The following is an 18,770-nucleotide window of genomic DNA, read 5'->3' on the forward strand; positions in this document are numbered from 1 at the left end:
ACAGTCATCATACAATGCATAGTCCCACAAACAAGTCATGTACTTGCTGATACACGTCATTGATAATGTCCAAGGACTATCTTTATTCATAAACACATAGGAAATATCATCATACATGATTGCCTCTAGGGCATATCTCCAACAATGAGTTCCGTCAGCACGACGGCATGGTGACGGTGATGGTGAAGTGATCCTCGCAGGGCTTCGCCTAAGCACTACGAAAATATGAGCGAGGGTGTAAATGGTGGAGGGGGCGCCGCACACGGCTAGGCAATTGTCTGGGGTGTGCTAGGGCGCCCCCCACATATATATAGGTGGGAGGGAGAGGTGAGGCAGCCAGGGTGCGTCCCAAGTAGGATCGGAATCCTACTTGGGGTTTCCCCAAGTGGTGCCCCCCCTTCCATAATAACTGGAGAGAAAAGGAAGGGGGAAGAGAGAAGGAAGGGGGGTCGAACCCCCTCTTTTCCTTCTCCCAATCGGTCTCCTGCCATAGGAGGGTGCGCCACCCCTTGTGGGATGGTGTGCTCCCCACTCATGGCCCATATATTCCTTCAGGGATGTCCGGTAACCCCTCCGGTACTCCGATAAATACCCGATACCTTCCGGAACGTTTCCTGTGTCCGAATACCATCGTCTTATATATCAATCTTTACCTCTCGACCATTTAGAGACTCCTCGTCATTTCTATGATCTCATCTGGGACTCCAAACAACATTCAGTCACCAAATCACGTAACTCATATAATACTATATCGTCAACGAACGTTAAGCGTGCGGACCCTACGGGTTCCAGAACTATGTAGACATGACCGAGACACCTCTCCGGTCAATAACCAATAGCGGAACCTAGATGCCCATATTGGCTCCTACATATTCTACGAAGATCTTTATTGGTCGAACCGTTATGACAACATACGTTATTCCCTTTGTCTGTCGGTATGTTACTTGCCCGAGATTTGATCATCGGTATCTTCATACCTAGTTCAATCTCGTTATCGGCAAGTCTCTTTACTCATTTTGTAATACATCACCCTGCAACTAACTCATTAGTCACTTTGCTTGCAAGGCTTCTTATGATGTGTATTACCGAGAGGGCCCATAGATACCTCTCCGATACTCGGAGTGACAAATCCTAATCTCGATCTATGCCAACTCAACAAACACCTTCGGAGATACCTGTAGAGCATCTTTATAATCACCCAGTTACGTTGTGACGTTTGATAGCACACAAGGCATTCCTCCGGTATCCGGGAGTTGCATAATCTCATAGTCGAAGGAATATGTATTTGACATGAAGAAAGCAATAGCAATAAAACTGAACGATCATTATGCTAAGCTAACGAATGGGTCTTGTCCATCACATCATTCTCCTAATGATGTGATCCCGTTATCAAATGACAACTCATGTCCATGGTTAGGAAACCTTAACCGTCTTTGATCAACAAGCTAGTCAAGTAGAGGCTCACTAGGGACACAGTGTTTGTTTATGAACTCACACATGTATTAAGGTTTCCGGTCAATACAATTCTAGCATGAATAATAAACATTTATCATGAATAAGGAAATATAAAATAACAACTTTATTATTGCCTCTAGGTCATATTTCCTTCAATGACTATGATGATGATGAGGAGTTTTTATTATGATGATGATGAGTTATGTGCTATATTGTGCTAGAATGATGAGCTAGTTCTTATATGACTATGATGATGAGTTGTTATTATTATGATGATGATGCATTGAGTTCTTATATGAATATGATGATGAGTTGTACTATGATGATGATAAGTTATTATATCATTGGGTGGAAGATACGTGGATTAGATTCATGTGGATGGATCCAAAGTGACCAAAGGTTGGATTAGTAGGAGGATCCAAAGTGACCAAAGGTTGGATAAGTAGGATCCTACAAATCCAACCTTTGGTCACTTTGGATCCATCCACGTGAATCTAATCCGCGTTTCTTCCACCCAATGATCCTACTAATCCAACCTTTGGTCACTTTGGATCCATCCACATGAATCTAATCCGCGTTTCTTCCACCCAATGATATAATAACTCATCATGATCATAATGATATAACAATCTCTTAATTGCTATTGTATCAAAGTTTATATAATGATGTATAAATACAGTATAAAAGAAAAGAAATGAAATAAAGATGAATAGTAATAACGCAGGGTGAAGCCCATGCTGCTACTACCTATCAGTAGCGTTGGTCCGGCCCACGCTACTGCTAACTCAATTATATGTAGCGCGGGGCCGACCAGCGCTACTGCTACAAGTTTGTTGTAGCGCCGTAGCAGTAGCGCAGGCACCCGCGCTAATGCTACCAAGGAAAAAAACCGCGCTACTACTATATTTTTTCCTAGTAGTGCTTGCGAGGACCTCCGTCGATCCCATATGGGCTCCTCGGAAGTGGAGGCGCTTCCTTCCCCTTCTGCTGAAGCATCAGCCGGGGGTTCCACTCTGATGAGCGGTGGGGAAGCAAGCCGTCCTTTGCGCTGAAGCAAAAACCTGATATATCTCCAAGGTATCTATAATTTATGAAGTATTCATGTCATGTTTACAACAATTCTATATGGTTTTGGTATGATTTAAATGGAATAAATCCAGACTGACACTGTTTGTAGCACAACTACTGTGGTGTTGTTTTTTGTGCAGAAATAAAAGTTCTCAGAATGGGCTGAAACTTTTTGACGATTTTTGTTTGTAACAAAAGAGACCACCGAAGCTTCATGGGAGGACCAGAAGAGCCATGAGGTGCCCACGAGGTACTTGGGCGCGCCCTGGGGGTGATGGTGCCCAAGTGCCTCATGGGCCCATCGTAACTCCTTTTCGCGTGATTCCAACTCTGAAAATTCTTATAAATAGGGAAACCCCCGAAAGTTAACCTCGAACTTCGAAATCGCTGCCACAAGCCTTTGTACCAAAGAGATCCCATCTGAAGTCCATTTTCGGCACCCTGCCGGAGCGGGAAATTATCACCTGAGGCCATCTTCATCATCCCGACGTTCTCCATGATGAGGAGGGAGTAGTTCACCATCGGGCTGAGGGTATGTACCAGTAGCTATGTGTTTGATCTCTCTCTCTCCCATGTGTTCTTGATTTGGCTTTGTTAATATAGTTGGATCATATGGCATTTCTCCCTCGCTATCTTGTTGTTATGAATTGAGTTTTTACCTTTGAGGTTTCACTATTATCGGATTGAATACCTTTTGGATTTGAGAACACTTGATGTATGTCTTGCATATGGATACACGTGGTGACAATGGGGTGTTCTATTGATTCACTTGATACATGTTTTGGTAATCAACTCGCAGATTCTCGAGGTGACAATGGGGTAATCTATGCATAGGGGTTGATACACGTTTTCATCCTACTTTCTCCAACAGAAACCTTGGGGCACTCTTTGAAGTTCTTTGTGTTGGATTGAATACTATGAATCTGAAGTTGTTTGATGCATATCGTATAATTGGCTCACAGATAATTATGGTGAGACTGGAGTATCTAGGTGACATTAGGGTTGATTGATGCGTATCATATGGCGTTATTTTTAGTACGAACTCTAGGGCTGTTTGTGAAACTTATAGGGATGGCTTAATAGATTGATCGGAAAGGCTAACTTTGAGGTCGTTTGTTACCTACAATAATTTCTTCTTATGTTCTTCGCTATTTATAAGAACTTTGGAGTGATTCTTTATCGCACGTTGAGGGATTGTTATATGATTCAATTATGCTAGCACTGTTGAGGGATTGCACTAGTGAAAGTATGAACCCTATGCCTTGTTTTCAAGCATTACAATACCATTTGTGCTCCATTTTATTACTTGCTACCTTGCTGTTTTTATATTTTCAGACTGCAAAAACCTATATCTACTATCCATACTACACTTGTATCACCATCTCTTCGCCGAGCTAGTGCACCTATACAATTTACCATTGCATTGGGTGTGTTGGGGACACAAGAGATTTCTTGTGTTTGGTTGCAGTGTTGTTTGAGAGAGACCATCTTGATCCTACGCCTCCCACGGATTGATAAACCTTAGGTCATCTACTTGAGGGAAAATTGCTATTGTCCTACAAAACTCTGCCCTTGGAAGCCCAACACAAGTCTATAAGAATAAGTTGTGTAGTAGACATCAATACCTCCGCGGCTCCCGGCAATCTGGTGATCGGGATGCCGGACATGAGGAAGACAAATGGATCTGCGGGCAGCGATTTAGATTAGGTATTATTATACCTCCAGAGATGGACTAGCACCGCTTAGTTGATGTAAATGTACCAAAATCCATCATGTTTATATGAAAATCCGGCATTTTTATACGAAACCCGTCATGCTTATATGAAATCCGGCCGTGCTTGCACTAATTTCGTCCGGTTGGTTCGATTTGTTGTGAAAACGTATGCGGTGAGCGTTGGATGGCGTCCTCCCGCATCCGTGTCCGCGGACTGCGGATGCGAGAGGATTTTTGCGGGTTGCCGTTGGAGATGCCCTAAGGGAGTAACAATTATATTTTTTTGAGAAAGGGAATATATTAATATCATGGAGATACTAATTATACCCGGCCTCTGTACCAACAAGATGTCCAAAAACATCAAGGATACGCACAACCAAAACAGAAAAAATAAGAAAAAAGAAAGAAAAAAAAGGCCCCGCCATGGTGATCAATCACTAGCAACAGTAGCACTCTATCCACCACCGATGATAACACCCGGATTACAAAACAGGTTCTCCAAATGCAACGACTCCAAGAAGGAAACAATGCACAAGCGTTATCGTTGCCCGATCGAAGATCTTGGGTTTTCACCCTGGAGAAAGTCCGAGTTCACCCAAAACAATGCCTTAAATAAGGCCATTGCCAGGTACAACCAATAAAGGCCAGACCTTGGTGAGGGAGTCCTGGATTAGGGGGTCCTCGGACAGCCGGACTATATACTTTGGCCGGACTGTTGGACTGTGAAGATACAAGATTGAAGGCTTCGTCTCGTGTCCGGGTGGGACTCTCCTTTGCGTGGAAGGCAAGCTTGGCGATTCGGATATGTAGATCTCCTCCCTTGTAACCGACTCTGTGTAACCCTAGCCCCCTCCGGTGTCTATATAAACTGGAGGGTTTAGTCCGTAGGATGAGAACAACAATCATAATCATAGGCTAGCTTCTAGGGTTTAGCCTCTACGATCTCGTGGTAGATCAACTCTTGTAATACTCATATCATCAAGATCAATCAAGCAGGAAGTAGGGTATTACCTCCATCGAGAGGACCCGAACCTGGGTAAACATTTTGTCCCCCGCCTCCTGTTACCATTAGCCTTAGACGCACAGTTCGGGACCCCCTACCCGAGATCCGCCGGTTTTGACACCGACATTGGTGCTTTCATTGAGAGTTACACTATGCCATCACGATAAAGGCTTGATGGCTCCTTCGATCATCGGCAATGATGCGATCCAGGGTGAGGTTTTTATCCCCGGACAGATCTTCGTATTCGGCGGCTTCGTACTGCGGGCCAACTCGCTTGGCCATCTGGAGCAGATCGATAGCTACGCCCCTGGCCATCAGGTCAGATTTGGAAGCTTGAACTATACTACCGACATCCCTGGAGACTTGATCTTCGACGGATTCGAGCTCATGTCAGGTGCGCCGCACAGTCACGACGAGCATGACTTAGCTCTGCCATCGGACGGTGTTCGGGAGATCACACCTGTGGCTACTCCGGCCCTCAATCCGGAGCAGATCGTGCCATCCGAGGACGGGTGGATGGACCGCGCCACGGAGGATGCACACTCAGCGGCGATAGAGCCAAATACTGACTTCACCTCCTATGAGACCTGTGTTATCGGACCCTTGGATTCGTCCCCGGCCACATGCTTCAAACCGCTTGTGTCTGTGCCTATCCAATCTAATTGGGCACCGATCATGGAGTTTACCTCCGCGGATATTTTTCAGCACTCGCCCTTGGGCGACGTGCTAGATTCATTGAGGTCTCTCTCCTAGTCAGGAGACCCTCAGCCGAACTATGTCCGGCTCGAGTGGGAAGCGGACGACGAAGAAATTCGTTCCCCACCCACCACCCACTTAATAGCCACTGTCGACGACTTAACCGACATGCTTGATTTCGACTCCGAAGACATCGACGGTATGGACGACGATGCAGGAGAGGAACAGGAACCACCGCCCACAGGGCGCTGGATAGCCACTTCATCATACGATATATACATGGTGGATACACCCAAAGAAAACAACGACGAGGAACGGAAAGATGCAGCGAAGGATAATCCCCTCGAGAAGCAACCAAAGCGATGACGTAGGCGCCGCTCCAAATCCCGCCTCAGCAAAAACAGCGATAACAGCGCAAGAAAGAATAATACCCCGGTCGACTCCAAAGGAAACGACGACCACATGGGCCCAGCGATGGAGCAGGATGAGCCAGCGGACGGCGAACATAGTACAGAGCCGCTGTCCGATCACGGCGACGCCGAGGGTAAAACTCATCAACCTGTCTCCGAAGAGGAGAACAGTCCAGACGACGATGCACACATCATCCCGGAAAGGCACTTGGAACAAGAGAACCTCCATAGAAGGCTTATTGCCACTGCGAGGAGCCTGAAGAAGCAGAAGCAAAGGCTTAAGGCCGCGCAGAATACGCTCAACAGCAGATGGAACAAAGTTCTTGACACCGAAGAAAAGTACGGTGGCAATCGCCACACAAAGAGCTATCCAAAGCGCAAGCTGCTGCTTGAATTCGACGACGAGGCTTTAGAGCCCATTCAGCCGAAAAATAAAACGGCCGATCAGCCGGATCGACCACCTCGTGGCCGCGACAAGGCGGCTAACGACGTCGCACACAAGACAGCGCACGATTTATGTGAGGACCTGCACAAAAAAGCCGGTATGGCCAGGTCCATCTACAGATCTAGGAAGCGCGCTCCGGCACAGAATCATGGCCGCCCAAATGACTATACTGACCGAATAACAGCTCGGAATCAAAACCGAACACTCCAACCGTCAGAAGAATGCCATGACACATCCAAATACAGGGGTGCCGCGCACCCCCTATGCTTCACCGATGAGGTGCTGGATCATGAATTTCCAGAGGGATTCAAACCCGTGAACATAGAGGCATACGACGGAACAACAGACCCTGGGGTCTGGATTGAGGACTTTATCCTTCACATCCACATGGCTCGCGGAGATGATCTCCACGCCATCAAATACCTGCCCCTCAAGTTGAAAGGACCAGCTCGGCACTGGCTGAAAAGCCTCCCCGAAAACTCAATTGGAAGTTGGGAAGAGCTTGAGGATGCTTTTAGGGCTAATTTTCAAGGGACCTATGTCCGACCTCTGGATGTAGACAATTTAAGTCACATAATTCAACAGCCGGAGAGTCAGCCCGAAAGCTTTGGAACAGATTTCTCACGAAGAAGAATCAAATCGTCGACTGCCCGGATGCCGAAGCCTTAGCGGCTTTCAAACACAGTGTCCGGGACGAAGGGCTCGCCAGACACCTCGGCCAGGAAAAACCGAGGACAATGACATCCCTAACAAGCCTTATGACCCGCTTTTGCACGGGCGAAGACAGTCGGCTGGCCCATAGCGGCACCAGCAACCCAGGCACATCCGAAGTCAGGGATGGCAACGGGAAACCGCGGCGCAATAAAAGCAAGCGTCGAAACAATGAAGACAGCCCAGACAACACGGCGGTAAACACCGGATTCAGGGGCTCTCGACCCGGTCAACGGAAAAAGCCATTTAAAGGCAGCAGAGATGGACCGTCCAGCCTAAACAAGATTCTAGACAGATTATGTCAGATTCATGGCACCTCCGACAAACCTGCAAATCACACCAACAGAGAGTGCTGGGTCTTCAAGCAGGCCGGCAAGCTAAACGCCGAACACAAGGGGAGGGAGACACCAAGTGAAGACAAGGATGAGCCTTGCCAGCTGAACACTGGGGGACAGAAAAAATTCCCACCAGAGGTCAAAACAGTGAACATGATTTACGCAACTCACATACCGAAGAGGAGGCGCAAACGCACACTCCGAGACGTATACGCCGTGGAGCCCGTCACCCCCAAGTTCAACCCTTGGTCGGCCTGCCCGATCACTTTTGATCGCAGGGATCACCCGACTAGTATCCGGCATGGAGGATCGGCTGCCTTGGTGCTAGACCCAATAATTGACGGATACCATATCACCCGAGTCCTTATGGACGGCGGCAGTAGTCTTAATCTGATATATCAGAACACTGTCCGCAAAATGAGGATAGACCCGACAAGAATCAGCCAAAGCAGTACTACCTTTAAAGGAGTAATACCAGGCCCAGAGGCCCGCTGCACGGGCTCTCTAGTACTAGAGGTTGTATTCGGTTCTCCCGACAATTTCTGAAGCGAAGAATTAACCTTCGACATCGCTCCATTCCGAAGCGGCTATCACGCACTACTCGGAAGAACGGCCTTCGCTCGTTTTAATGCAGTACCGCATTATGCTTATCTTAAGCTTAAGATGCCCAGTCCACATGGCATCATCATAGTTAGCGGAAACACAGAGCGTTCCTTACGTGCGGAGGAATATGTGGCGGCTCTAGCAGCCGAACACTGAACGGCCTCTCCAACCAGAATAAATGATCGGTCGTCAAGACCGCGGACACGGTTAGACGAGTCCGGCGCGCCACTAGCTGTAACAGCTCAGATAAACCTGAGATTGGGTCGATGGATATACCCCCCATAGGTGGTGCTAGGGGCTTCCCGCATGTAAAAAGGGCTACAGTTCGGCTTGACCCTATTTAGATTGAATTTTAATGGTTCATTAAGAATAACCAATTTTTCGCACGAAGACTTTCACCTGGGTTTTTCTCTTTTACAGATGATCATCGTGCTACACCCTTCCAGGATACGGCACACCGGAGACACAGGCGCAGACGTGCAGCAGGGCCCCGCTCAAAGGTTTCTTTTTAGATTAAGACCATGTGTAAACCTTTTTTACTGTCTCTTGTTGCTTCACACCCTCCGGATACTCAACACAACCGAGAGGGATGCTGGCGTTATTGGCATTTCGTCACGTCAGACTAATGCACGTACCTGGAAAATCAGGGCTCATTATCGAGGGCGTTACTCAGCCCAGTATATGTTGTAAAGTCCGAATACCTTAGGGAGTGTTCGGCGTCGCGAGTTTGGCCTTATATGCATCAGCTCCGAATCATGTCTTTGGTCAATAGTTGGGTTTGCCCGGCTCCCGTGTTTTGCTACCTTACGTTCCGCTCTATCGGCTAAGGTGGCACCGGGAGAACTACTGCGATTGTGCCCTGGTTCATCTGGATGAGCACCTCGGTAGAGAAAGCCGAAAACTGACTGTCATGATAAAGCGCGAGACTGGTCAACCACTCGATGACTCGGCGCAATCTTCGCGATTCCTCCGCATTAACGAGGGACCGGTTTCCCGGTCATGTATGTACGCGCACCGTATTCGGATGAGCGCGGAAGTACCAGGGGCTATATAGTAGCCCCACCGTCAAACTCCTATGGCTAAGTGAAAGTGTTAAAGCTATATAGTCTGATTGCCTTGTTCGCCACGCTATCACCTCCTTAATGGACCAAGACGTTGGATCAAGTGTGAATACACGCTTTTCTGAACACCCCCGCATTATATGCGTGGGGGCTGAAGCCGACGACTGCAAACTTTCAGGTTATATACATACATAAACGGCCGCACAGGAGGCATCATAATACTTTCAGGGAAAAGTATAAACACAGCCTTTATAATCCAAATAGCATTTTTTTTACAATTGGGATACATGTCACTCGAACATGATACTCTTCGAGCACTGAGCCTCTATTAAACGAGCGCCTTCTAGGACTTCTTCAAAATAGTGCTCGGCCGAGACCTGGCCTACGGCCGGACCCCGGGTTGCAATAGCGGTGGCCTCCATCTCTACCCAGTATGTCTTAAGACGGGCAAGAGCCATCCGCGCACCATCTATGCACGCCGTCCTCTTTACAGCGTCGCTATGCAGCACAGCACCAAGGAATCGTTGCACTAAACCAAAATAACTATTCGGCCTTGGTCCCTTCGGCCAAAGATGTTCCACGACAGACCTCATGGCAAGTCCGGACAACCTATGGAGCTCGGCCCACTCGGCCATTTGTTCATTTAACAGCAGCGGACGCGTTGGAGCACTGAACTGCGACCAGAACAACCGTTCCACTTCATGATCTTTCTGATCTTTGAAAAACTCAGTCGCATCAACAGCACTCATTGCCAAGTCCAAGTACGCGTCTGCAGCACTCCATAATTGATCCAGAGGGGCATACTTCGGATCTCCGAACTTCGTCCGCAACAAAAAGGGCTTCCCAGCCGTGATATCTCCGGCTTGACGGAGCTCCTCCTTCGGCGCTCTGATTTTAGAGTGGGTTTCCTTGGCTGCTTCCATGGCTTTCTTCAGGTCAGCCGCTTTCGCTTGGCTTTCCTTTTCAAGAAGCTCATATCGGCCGGCGGCATCTTTCAGCTCAACAGCCATCATGGCTATTTTATCTTCGCTCTGGCGATGAGCAGACTGTTCGACTCTTAACTCTTCGGCCGCCTTTAGGGCAGCCGCATCACTTCTCCTGGCTTGTTCCTTGGCTCGGGCAAGTTCCGCCCGAAGGGTCTCCACGGCGGCAGCTCCATCTGCAGTCACAGCATATTATAGATACTAGCATCATGCTCCTCTTAATATTTGTTGACCACCCGAAAATACATACCCTGTGCCTCGTCAAGCCGCTTGTTCACAAGCGCGATGTCGGCATCTGCCGCGTCAAGCTGCCGCCTCAGTTCGGCAAACTCAGCAGTCCGGCCAGCCACCAGACCCTCAGCCGCCTGCACATGAAAGCGGCACGATCATTACCTGGGACTATGATCCTCTGTTTGCCGCCTCTGGACAACAACCAGAGTCTCAGGGGCTACTATCTGTATAGAGCACACCTAGCGTGTGCGATACCGTCAAAAAATATATATATTACTTTGCGTACCTCAAAGCCTCTTAGCAGGCTCGTAAAAGCTTCATGCAACCCACTTTTGGCGGATGAAATGCTCTCAACCACCGTACCCATTAAAGTACGATGCGCCTCTGAGATAGCCGCTTGCTCCAGAAGACCCATCAGTGCGTCCGGTTGTGCACCGGACAGTCCCGGACTCTTTCTGTTGCTCTCCTTAGGAGCCGAATACTCCGGACTTCGGGTGGCTGAAGGGTTACCTTCAGGCCTTGGCGGATCAGGAGAAATCCTCCGTGACGACACCTCAGGGTCGTCCGCCCCATGAGGCGGGGAGACAGGGGGAGGCGTTTCGCTCTCCATCATCTCCGGAAGAAGATCCCCCGAAGACGAACTCTGTCGAGAAGGGCTACGAGCCGGACTGCAAGATATATGTCTCGGTTATTGTCCTCGGAGATAAAGCAGGATATATTTACCAAAGTACTCTTGTTCACTTACAGCTCGGTGGAGGGCTGGCCCCCTTGCGGGCGCTGTGCGGTAAGGACGCCCTCCGGGGCAGGGCCCCCTGGTGAAGGTTTCTTCCCTCGTTTGGAAACCTTCGTTTCCAAGTCTTCAGAGGCGGTCCTTTTCCTTCTTGGGGAGAGGGGATTCTAGATTCTTCTCCCTCCTTCGCGGAGACACTAATTCCCCCGGTTTGGATGTGTAATGTGTGAAGCCCGCTTTCGGCTTCTTTATTCCTCCCTTTATCTTCCCCTGATGGCACTTGATAAGGTGCGTGCTCAAGCATCCTGGCTAGTACAGGATCCGGTGAGCCTTCGGGAAGGGGGGCCGAACACCTGATCCTCTCCGCCTTTCTTATCCAGTCCTGGCCGAGAGCGATTTTTTCAGAATGATGTTGTGACAAATAAAAAGACAGCATGTTCGGCCGCAGAATTACTTACCTGGGTATCTAGACGGTTGCAGTTGAGACCCGCATCCTCGGTGGTGTCCGGACACTTTATTCGTGATCCGAAGAACAATCCATACATCTCTTCGAGCGTCACGCCAAAGAATTGCTGAATAGTTCGCGGTCCTTCCGGGTTGAACTCCCACATACGGAGAGATCGACGTTGGCATGGCAGGACCCGACGAACTAGCATAACTTGCATTACCTTGACAAGACTGACATCCCTCTTGAGGAGATCTCGGATGCGACTTTGCAATGTCAGCACGTCATTAACTGGCCCCCAGTCCAGCCCCTTGTTGACCCATGACGCCAGTCGCGGTGGAGGGCCCGAGCGGAAGGCGGGGGCAGCCGCCCACTTTGTACCTCGGGGAGCTGTGATGTAAAACCACTCCCGCTGCCATAAGTTGGACACCTCCGGGAAGGAACCCTTTGGCCATAGAGCATCGGCGCCTTTGCTTATTATGGCACCTCCGCATTCTGCGTGTCGCCCATCGATCGTCTTCGGCTTCACATTGAAGGTCTTGAGCCATAAGCCGAAGTGTGGGGTGATGCGGAGGAAGGCCTCACACACGACGATAAACGACGAGATGTGAAGGATGGAATCTGGAGCTAGATCGTGGAAATCGATCCCGTAATAGAACATAAGCCCTCTAACAAAGGGATCAAGACTAAAGCCTAGCCCTCGGAGGAAGTGGGAAACAAATACGACACTCTCGTTGGGTTCGGGAGTGGGGATGACCTACCCTTGAGCAGGCAGCCTGTGCGGGATTTCGGCGGTCAGATACCTGGCTTCCCTTAGCTTCTTGATGTCCTCCTCTGTGACAGAGGAGGCCATCCACCGACCTTGAAGGTTGGATCCGGACATGGTTGAAGGTCCGAAGCGCTTAGCCTGAGCCTTGGGTGTTGGAACTCGAGGTGGGGGAAGGGAAGGATCGAGCGTGAGAAGAAAAGGACAGCCCTTGGCCCCTTATAAAGAGGGTGAATATCAAGCGTCCTCCGCGTGGCCGTTTGGAACTTGCCTAAAATCGAGGAGTCATACTAACAAGCACGATTGGGTTACCCACACCCATATTGATGAGAATCCCGTGATAAGGGGAACACGATCTCTGCTTCGACAAGATGTGCCAATAAAACTGCCTCGCAACACGTGCAGTGGCAGGCTGGGAAAAACGGTTCGTAATGACCGGACCACGGCAGGATGTCACGTTATGAAAAGTTGTCAGCAGATTAGATTTGTGGAAAATTATACTCTCTACGGTGGTATGTGGAATTTGTTTTGCAGAGCCGAACACAATCCTTGTGTTCAAAATCTTCTATGGAGTATTCGGAGAAGGAACCCGCCTTGCAATGCCGAAGACAATCTGCGCGCCGGACTCATCGTCATTGAAGCCTGGTTCAGGGGCTACTGAGGGAGTCCTGGATTAGGGGGTCATCGGACAGCCGGACTATATACTTTGGCCGGACTATTGGCCTGTGAAGATACAAGATTGAAGGCTTCGTCCCGTGTCCGGGTGGGACTCTCCTTTGCGTGGAAGGCAAGCTTGGCGATTCGGATATGTAGATCTCCTCCCTTGTAACCGACTCTGTGTAACCCTAGCCCCCTCCGGTGTCTATATAAACCGGAGGGTTTAGTCCATAGGACGAGAGCAACAATCATAATCATAGGCTAGCTTCTAGTGTTTAGCCTCTACGATCTCGTCGTAGATCAACTCTTGTAATACTCATATCATCAAGATCAATCAAGCAGGAAGTAGGGTATTACCTCCATCGAGAGGGCCCGAACCTGGGTAAACATTGTGTCCCCCGCCTCCTGTTACCATTAGCCTTAGACGCACAGTTTGGGACCCCCTACCCGAGATCCGTCGGTTTTGACACCGACACTTGGGTTTTTACCCTAGGAACCGAGACTCGGTACTCGAGGAGCACCGCCAAAATTGATGTCCTCTAGTGTTGCCGCCGCCGCTTGCCGAGGCCGCTGTTGCAAGTCACTAAACACCTAGCACACAGTCTTCATTGCATACACTACACCTTTCCGCCAATGCTTCAAGACCTCCAATCACAGCCGCCATGACTTTCTCCACCTTTATCAATGCCTTGTAAATCTTGACTCCGATAAGAAAGTGAAGCTTTGCGCCGCGCCCTCTTGAAGCTGTGCCATCTGATAATATGAGTGCGCGCGATCAGAGCCTTTCTGATCTAGATCAAGGGGCAACATACGCCAATTCGTATAGCAGAGGTCGAAGTCCGGTAGAAAGACGACTTGGCGGACGAAGAACACTAGGGCCAAACCACCACAGCACCAAGTGCCTCCACGCCCTGGTCAATGCACCACCGCAGAAGCCGGAGCCACCGGCGAGCAGCCGCCTCACGCCATGGCCCACGTGCGCTCACATGCCCCAACCTTCCCACGTCGGTGTGTCAACTGCAGGCCAGGACCAGCAAAGCCACCAACGTGGCCACATCCGAGCCCATTGAGCCCGCAGGCAGACGACCGACACCGGCCGATAGAGGACTTCTACTGTCGAACGTGGCCAACCACAGCGGCGCCATGAGAGCAGAAGCAGGCCCGCGGGGCCCAGATCAGGCCCGCACGAACCCCGCCACCCCGCCCCGACCAGACACCACCAGGCCGCCGCTGCATGCTAGCAGCACCTTCACCCCGCAGCCGACGCGAAGCACAAACGCCGGACGCCATCTGAAAACGTCGCCATGAGCTTTCTAACCCGCGAACGCTGCAAGTCAACGGGAAGAGCAGGCCCTGTCGCCACCGGATCCGCGCGGGCTTCGCCCGACGGATCTCACCGGCAGCGGTGAGATAAGGAGGGTGGGGAAGGGACGCGGTCGAGGGGGTCGGAGCCGCCGCCCGTGTCGCCCCGGGGAGGGAGCTACACCATTTCTTCTTTTGCCTAGCTAGCTTAAAACTGGGAGAGATTTTCACTTCCCGGCCCCTGCACCAATTAGGGATGCATACATCTATTTTAGTATGAGTATCAAGATAAACATGGTTCTCAGAATTTTTGTTAAATGAGTATCAAGATATTTCTTGATGAGTGGTTCACCATCATACATCAAGTTTGATCCTCAATAAATAGGAGAAAACCCCTGTGCGTCACCTGTCAATTGTAGGAATTGAACTCGGGTCGTTATGCCGCACAACTGCATGCCCAACCATTGAGCTAAAACTCTCTTTGCTAACAATTATATTTAGTGTACGAAGAGTAATTGTAGAACGTAAAAGTGAATAGAATTATTGCCAGGAATTTGTTTTTAATGTTCGATTCTGTCGAACTATGCAGCAATGGCACGTATGAATGCTCACTCGATTCAGTACGGTAAATGCGCATAAACTACTCAATACCTTAATAAACATATAATTGAATATCTAATTTCTTGCCCGTTTGTTGTTGTCCTACACTTCATTTAAGAGCATCTCCAACAGGCGCCCAATAACTAGGCCGCGCGCTAAAATCCGGGTTTTTTGGGTGCCGGACAGCTCCAACAAAAGCTGTAAAACAGTGCGCGCGCAAAAAAGAGTTGGGCGCGCGCTGAAAAACGTTATCAAAAGCTGCAAATTTGAGGCGCCGGATTGCGGGCGCTTCACAATTTACACTGCGTGTTCTTTTGGGCGCGCATTTTTGGGCATCTGCTAAAGCAACGTTGGGTCGGCACACTAAAAGTGCTACAGTGGCGCGCTAAAACTATTTTAGGGCGCGAAATTTTTATGCACCCGTTGGAGATGCTCTAAAGGTGTATATAATTTTGTGGCGTGGCCAGTTGGAAAAGCTAGATACCACCCGGTCATGAGAGGCTTAATTTGAGTTCAAAGTTCACTTTAGTTGTGCTTGGGGACGCACATGAAAGCAATGCATGTTGTCTTAGCTGCGACCAAGCAACGTACATCTCTACACACACTCAAGCACAAATTCCTTCGGTGCTAAATGGTAGCCTTTTTACTTTCGGCTAGCATGTACTCCTACATATATAGGTACTGCGTATATGGTCCAACCAAGGATCGAAGCCGACCTATCGGTTTTACTCTTGTGTGTAATGGACTACTCCGAAGAGTACACGTTCGTGTGGAAGCTGCGCAAGTACCTCCTCCTGCTGGCGACGCTGGTCGTCAGCGCCACATACGTCGCCGGGCTCAACCCTCCGGGCGGACTGTTCGTCGACGACGAGGCACCCCACCGCGTGGGGGACCCGGTGCTCGCGAGCACCAATTCCACCCGGTATAATGTCGTCTTCTACTGCAACGCCGCGGCCTTCCTGGCGTCGCTTGTCATTGTAATGGTCCTGCTGGACCAGCGCATAATCGGCAACCGTGTCGGGCTAACCGTGCTCCGGTCCGCCATGGTGCTCGACCTGGTCGCGCTCATGGGGGCCTTCGCCGCGGGGAGCTGCCGCGACGTGCGCTCGTCCGTCTACGTCCCGGCGGTATTCGCCGTGCTGATGGCGTACGTCGCAATCCACCTCCTCGTGGCTGCCTCCCCGCTGAAGAGTGGCCACGCAGGACATTCGGACGCGGAGGAGGGCCGCCTTAAAGGACGGTGGAAGCTCCCGCTGCTGCTGGCCACCTTCGTGACGCCACTGACCTACGGCGCGGGTCTGGTGCCTCCAGGCGGGTCCTGGTTCGACTCCAGCAATTTTCGGGGGCAGGTCGCCGGCGACCCGATGCTGCAGCGCATCTACCCCCTCCGCTACTTCTTCTTCTTGTTATGCAACACGACGTGCTTCGTGTCGTCCCTCGTCATCATCACCCTGCTCTTGAGCAGGTCGCTGAGTGGCCATGTCGCCCGGTCGTACGCGCTGCAGGTCTGCGTCATGGCGGAACTTCTCTGCCTTATGGGCGCCTACGCTGCTGGGAGCCCCAGGTTTTTAGCGCAGACGGTGCACATCATCTTCCTCGCCGGGGTGATGCTCGTGATCATTGCCCTCGTGGGAAAATTCTCTATGGACACAGTCAAGAAATGGCTGGCACGCCGTGGCAACTTGGAGCAGGAATCACCGCACGAGTAAGCCGACATGCATGCACCTTGCTCTCATTTTTCATTCGGTCGATTATATTTTCTCTATACATCAATCACCCGCTCGCTTTTGACATATGAGTATACGATGCATATGTATAGGGTGGTACATCCTGGAGTGCCAAACGAAGGCGACGGGGGCGATGTACACATCCTGGTAGAGTCACAGTCGCTTCTTCTGCTGCTGGCCACGCTCATCGCGACGGTGACGTACCAGGAAGGGTTGAACCCGCCGGGCGGCTATTGGCGCGATGAGGACATGCGGGGTTTTCGTGCGGGGCATCCGTCACTTCTCGATGTGTTGCCAAACAGGTACAGTGCCTTCTTCCACTGCAACACGATGGCGTTTGTGGCATCGCTGGTGGTGATCGTCATCGTTCAGAGCAAGCGACTGCTCATGTCGGGAGCCGCCATCAGGCTCCAGGTGCTGCAGGTGGCCATAGTACTGAGCCTATTTGGCCTCATGGGCGCATACACTGCCGGGAGCTGCCGGGACATCGCCACCACCATCTATATCTCCGCCTTGGCTGTCGCCAACGTGGTGGCGTTCATCATACTGGGCAGCGGTAGCAAGCGATCGCTCTGGGTGGAGGCCACTGTCTACAAGGGTCTAAAGAAGTTGCACCTCTTAGACGATGATCATGATGACCAAGCCCAATCCAAGAGAGAGGAGATGCACAGCCTCAAGAAGAAGCGCAAGTCTTTGCTTCAGCTGGCGATCCTCGTCGCCACTGCCACGTACCAAACCGGGCTCAACTCCGCGGGTGGGTTCTGGGAGGTGGGCTATGCCTTCTACTCCAAGAAGCACCTCACTGATACGCTCCTTCTTGGCTACGACCCGAGAAGGTACCTAGTGTTCTTCTACTGCAATGCGGCGGAGTTCATGGCCTCGGTCGCCGTTATCCTCCTCCTGGTGAATCGGCGGCTGCACAAGCAAAGCATACGGAGTAATGTGCTCCAGGCCTGCATCATGATTGGATTTATGGCCCTCAGAACTGCCTACACCGTAGGGAGCACCCACAAAGTGAGCACCTCCATCTATGTCTATGGGCTTGTGGCCGCCGTCGTCACCTACCTTGCCCTGCAATTTCTACCGCTCCTGTTTGCGAGGTGCGTCGGGCGGCCGACCGCGCCACGGCTTCCGGCGTGGCTCCGAAAGCTGTTTGAGCCGCTTTCGCTGATGCCCGACGCCCACAACACCAACCTAGTACAACAACAATATACAGACAAGCACATAAAGCACAAGTACATGATGCTTCTCGCTATTCTCACCGCTAGCATGACGTACCAGGCGGGCCTTGTCCCCCCTGGCGGCACCTGGGCCGAATCAACGGGTTTCCACATTGCCGGTGACCCGATCATGTTCGACGTCCAATACTCCCGGTACGCGGCCTTCTTCTACTGCAATGCGACGTCGTTCGCGGCGTCCGTCACACTCATCGTCCTGCTACTGCAGCGCACGGTGAGCCGGCGTGGCGCGCCGCTCAGGGCGATGCAGGCTGCCATGGTGCTGGACCTCGCCGGCCTGCTGGGCGCTTACGCGGCGGGCACCTGCTGGGTGTGGGAGCAGGTGTTCGCGTATGTGACCACGCTCGTTGCGGCCGTGGTTGTCTATGTCACGTTGCACGTGCTGCTGTGGCGTGGAAAACCTGCGGATCCTGCAGCCCCGCCGACCACCCCCGATTCTTCCCTTCACCCAGTTGGCAGCATTGTTAATGAGTTGTAGCTTGTTATTCTTTCCCAAACTTGTATGAGTGTGTATTTGATATACTGTGCCTTTTGTGGTACGGTACAGTATGTCGCTGTAAATTCCGCTCGATGTGGCTTTCTAGTCATGT

The 18,770-nt window shown here is 50.7% G+C and overlaps 1 protein-coding gene across 1 annotated transcript; it reads left to right on the plus strand.

Moving 5' to 3' along the window:
- The first annotated feature begins 15,942 nt into the window (after positions 1–15,942).
- Positions 15,943–18,770, plus strand: LOC109779387 (uncharacterized). Its single transcript, XM_020338000.2, has 2 exons — positions 15,943–16,920; positions 17,035–18,770. Exons 1-2 carry the CDS (start codon positions 15,956–15,958, stop codon positions 18,656–18,658), a joined length of 2,589 nt encoding a protein of 862 aa, XP_020193589.1. The 5' UTR covers positions 15,943–15,955; the 3' UTR covers positions 18,659–18,770.

The sequence above is a fragment of the Aegilops tauschii genome, chromosome 4, assembly GCF_002575655.3.
Source record: "Aegilops tauschii subsp. strangulata cultivar AL8/78 chromosome 4, Aet v6.0, whole genome shotgun sequence".
Taxonomy (NCBI): Eukaryota; Viridiplantae; Streptophyta; class Magnoliopsida; order Poales; family Poaceae; genus Aegilops; species Aegilops tauschii.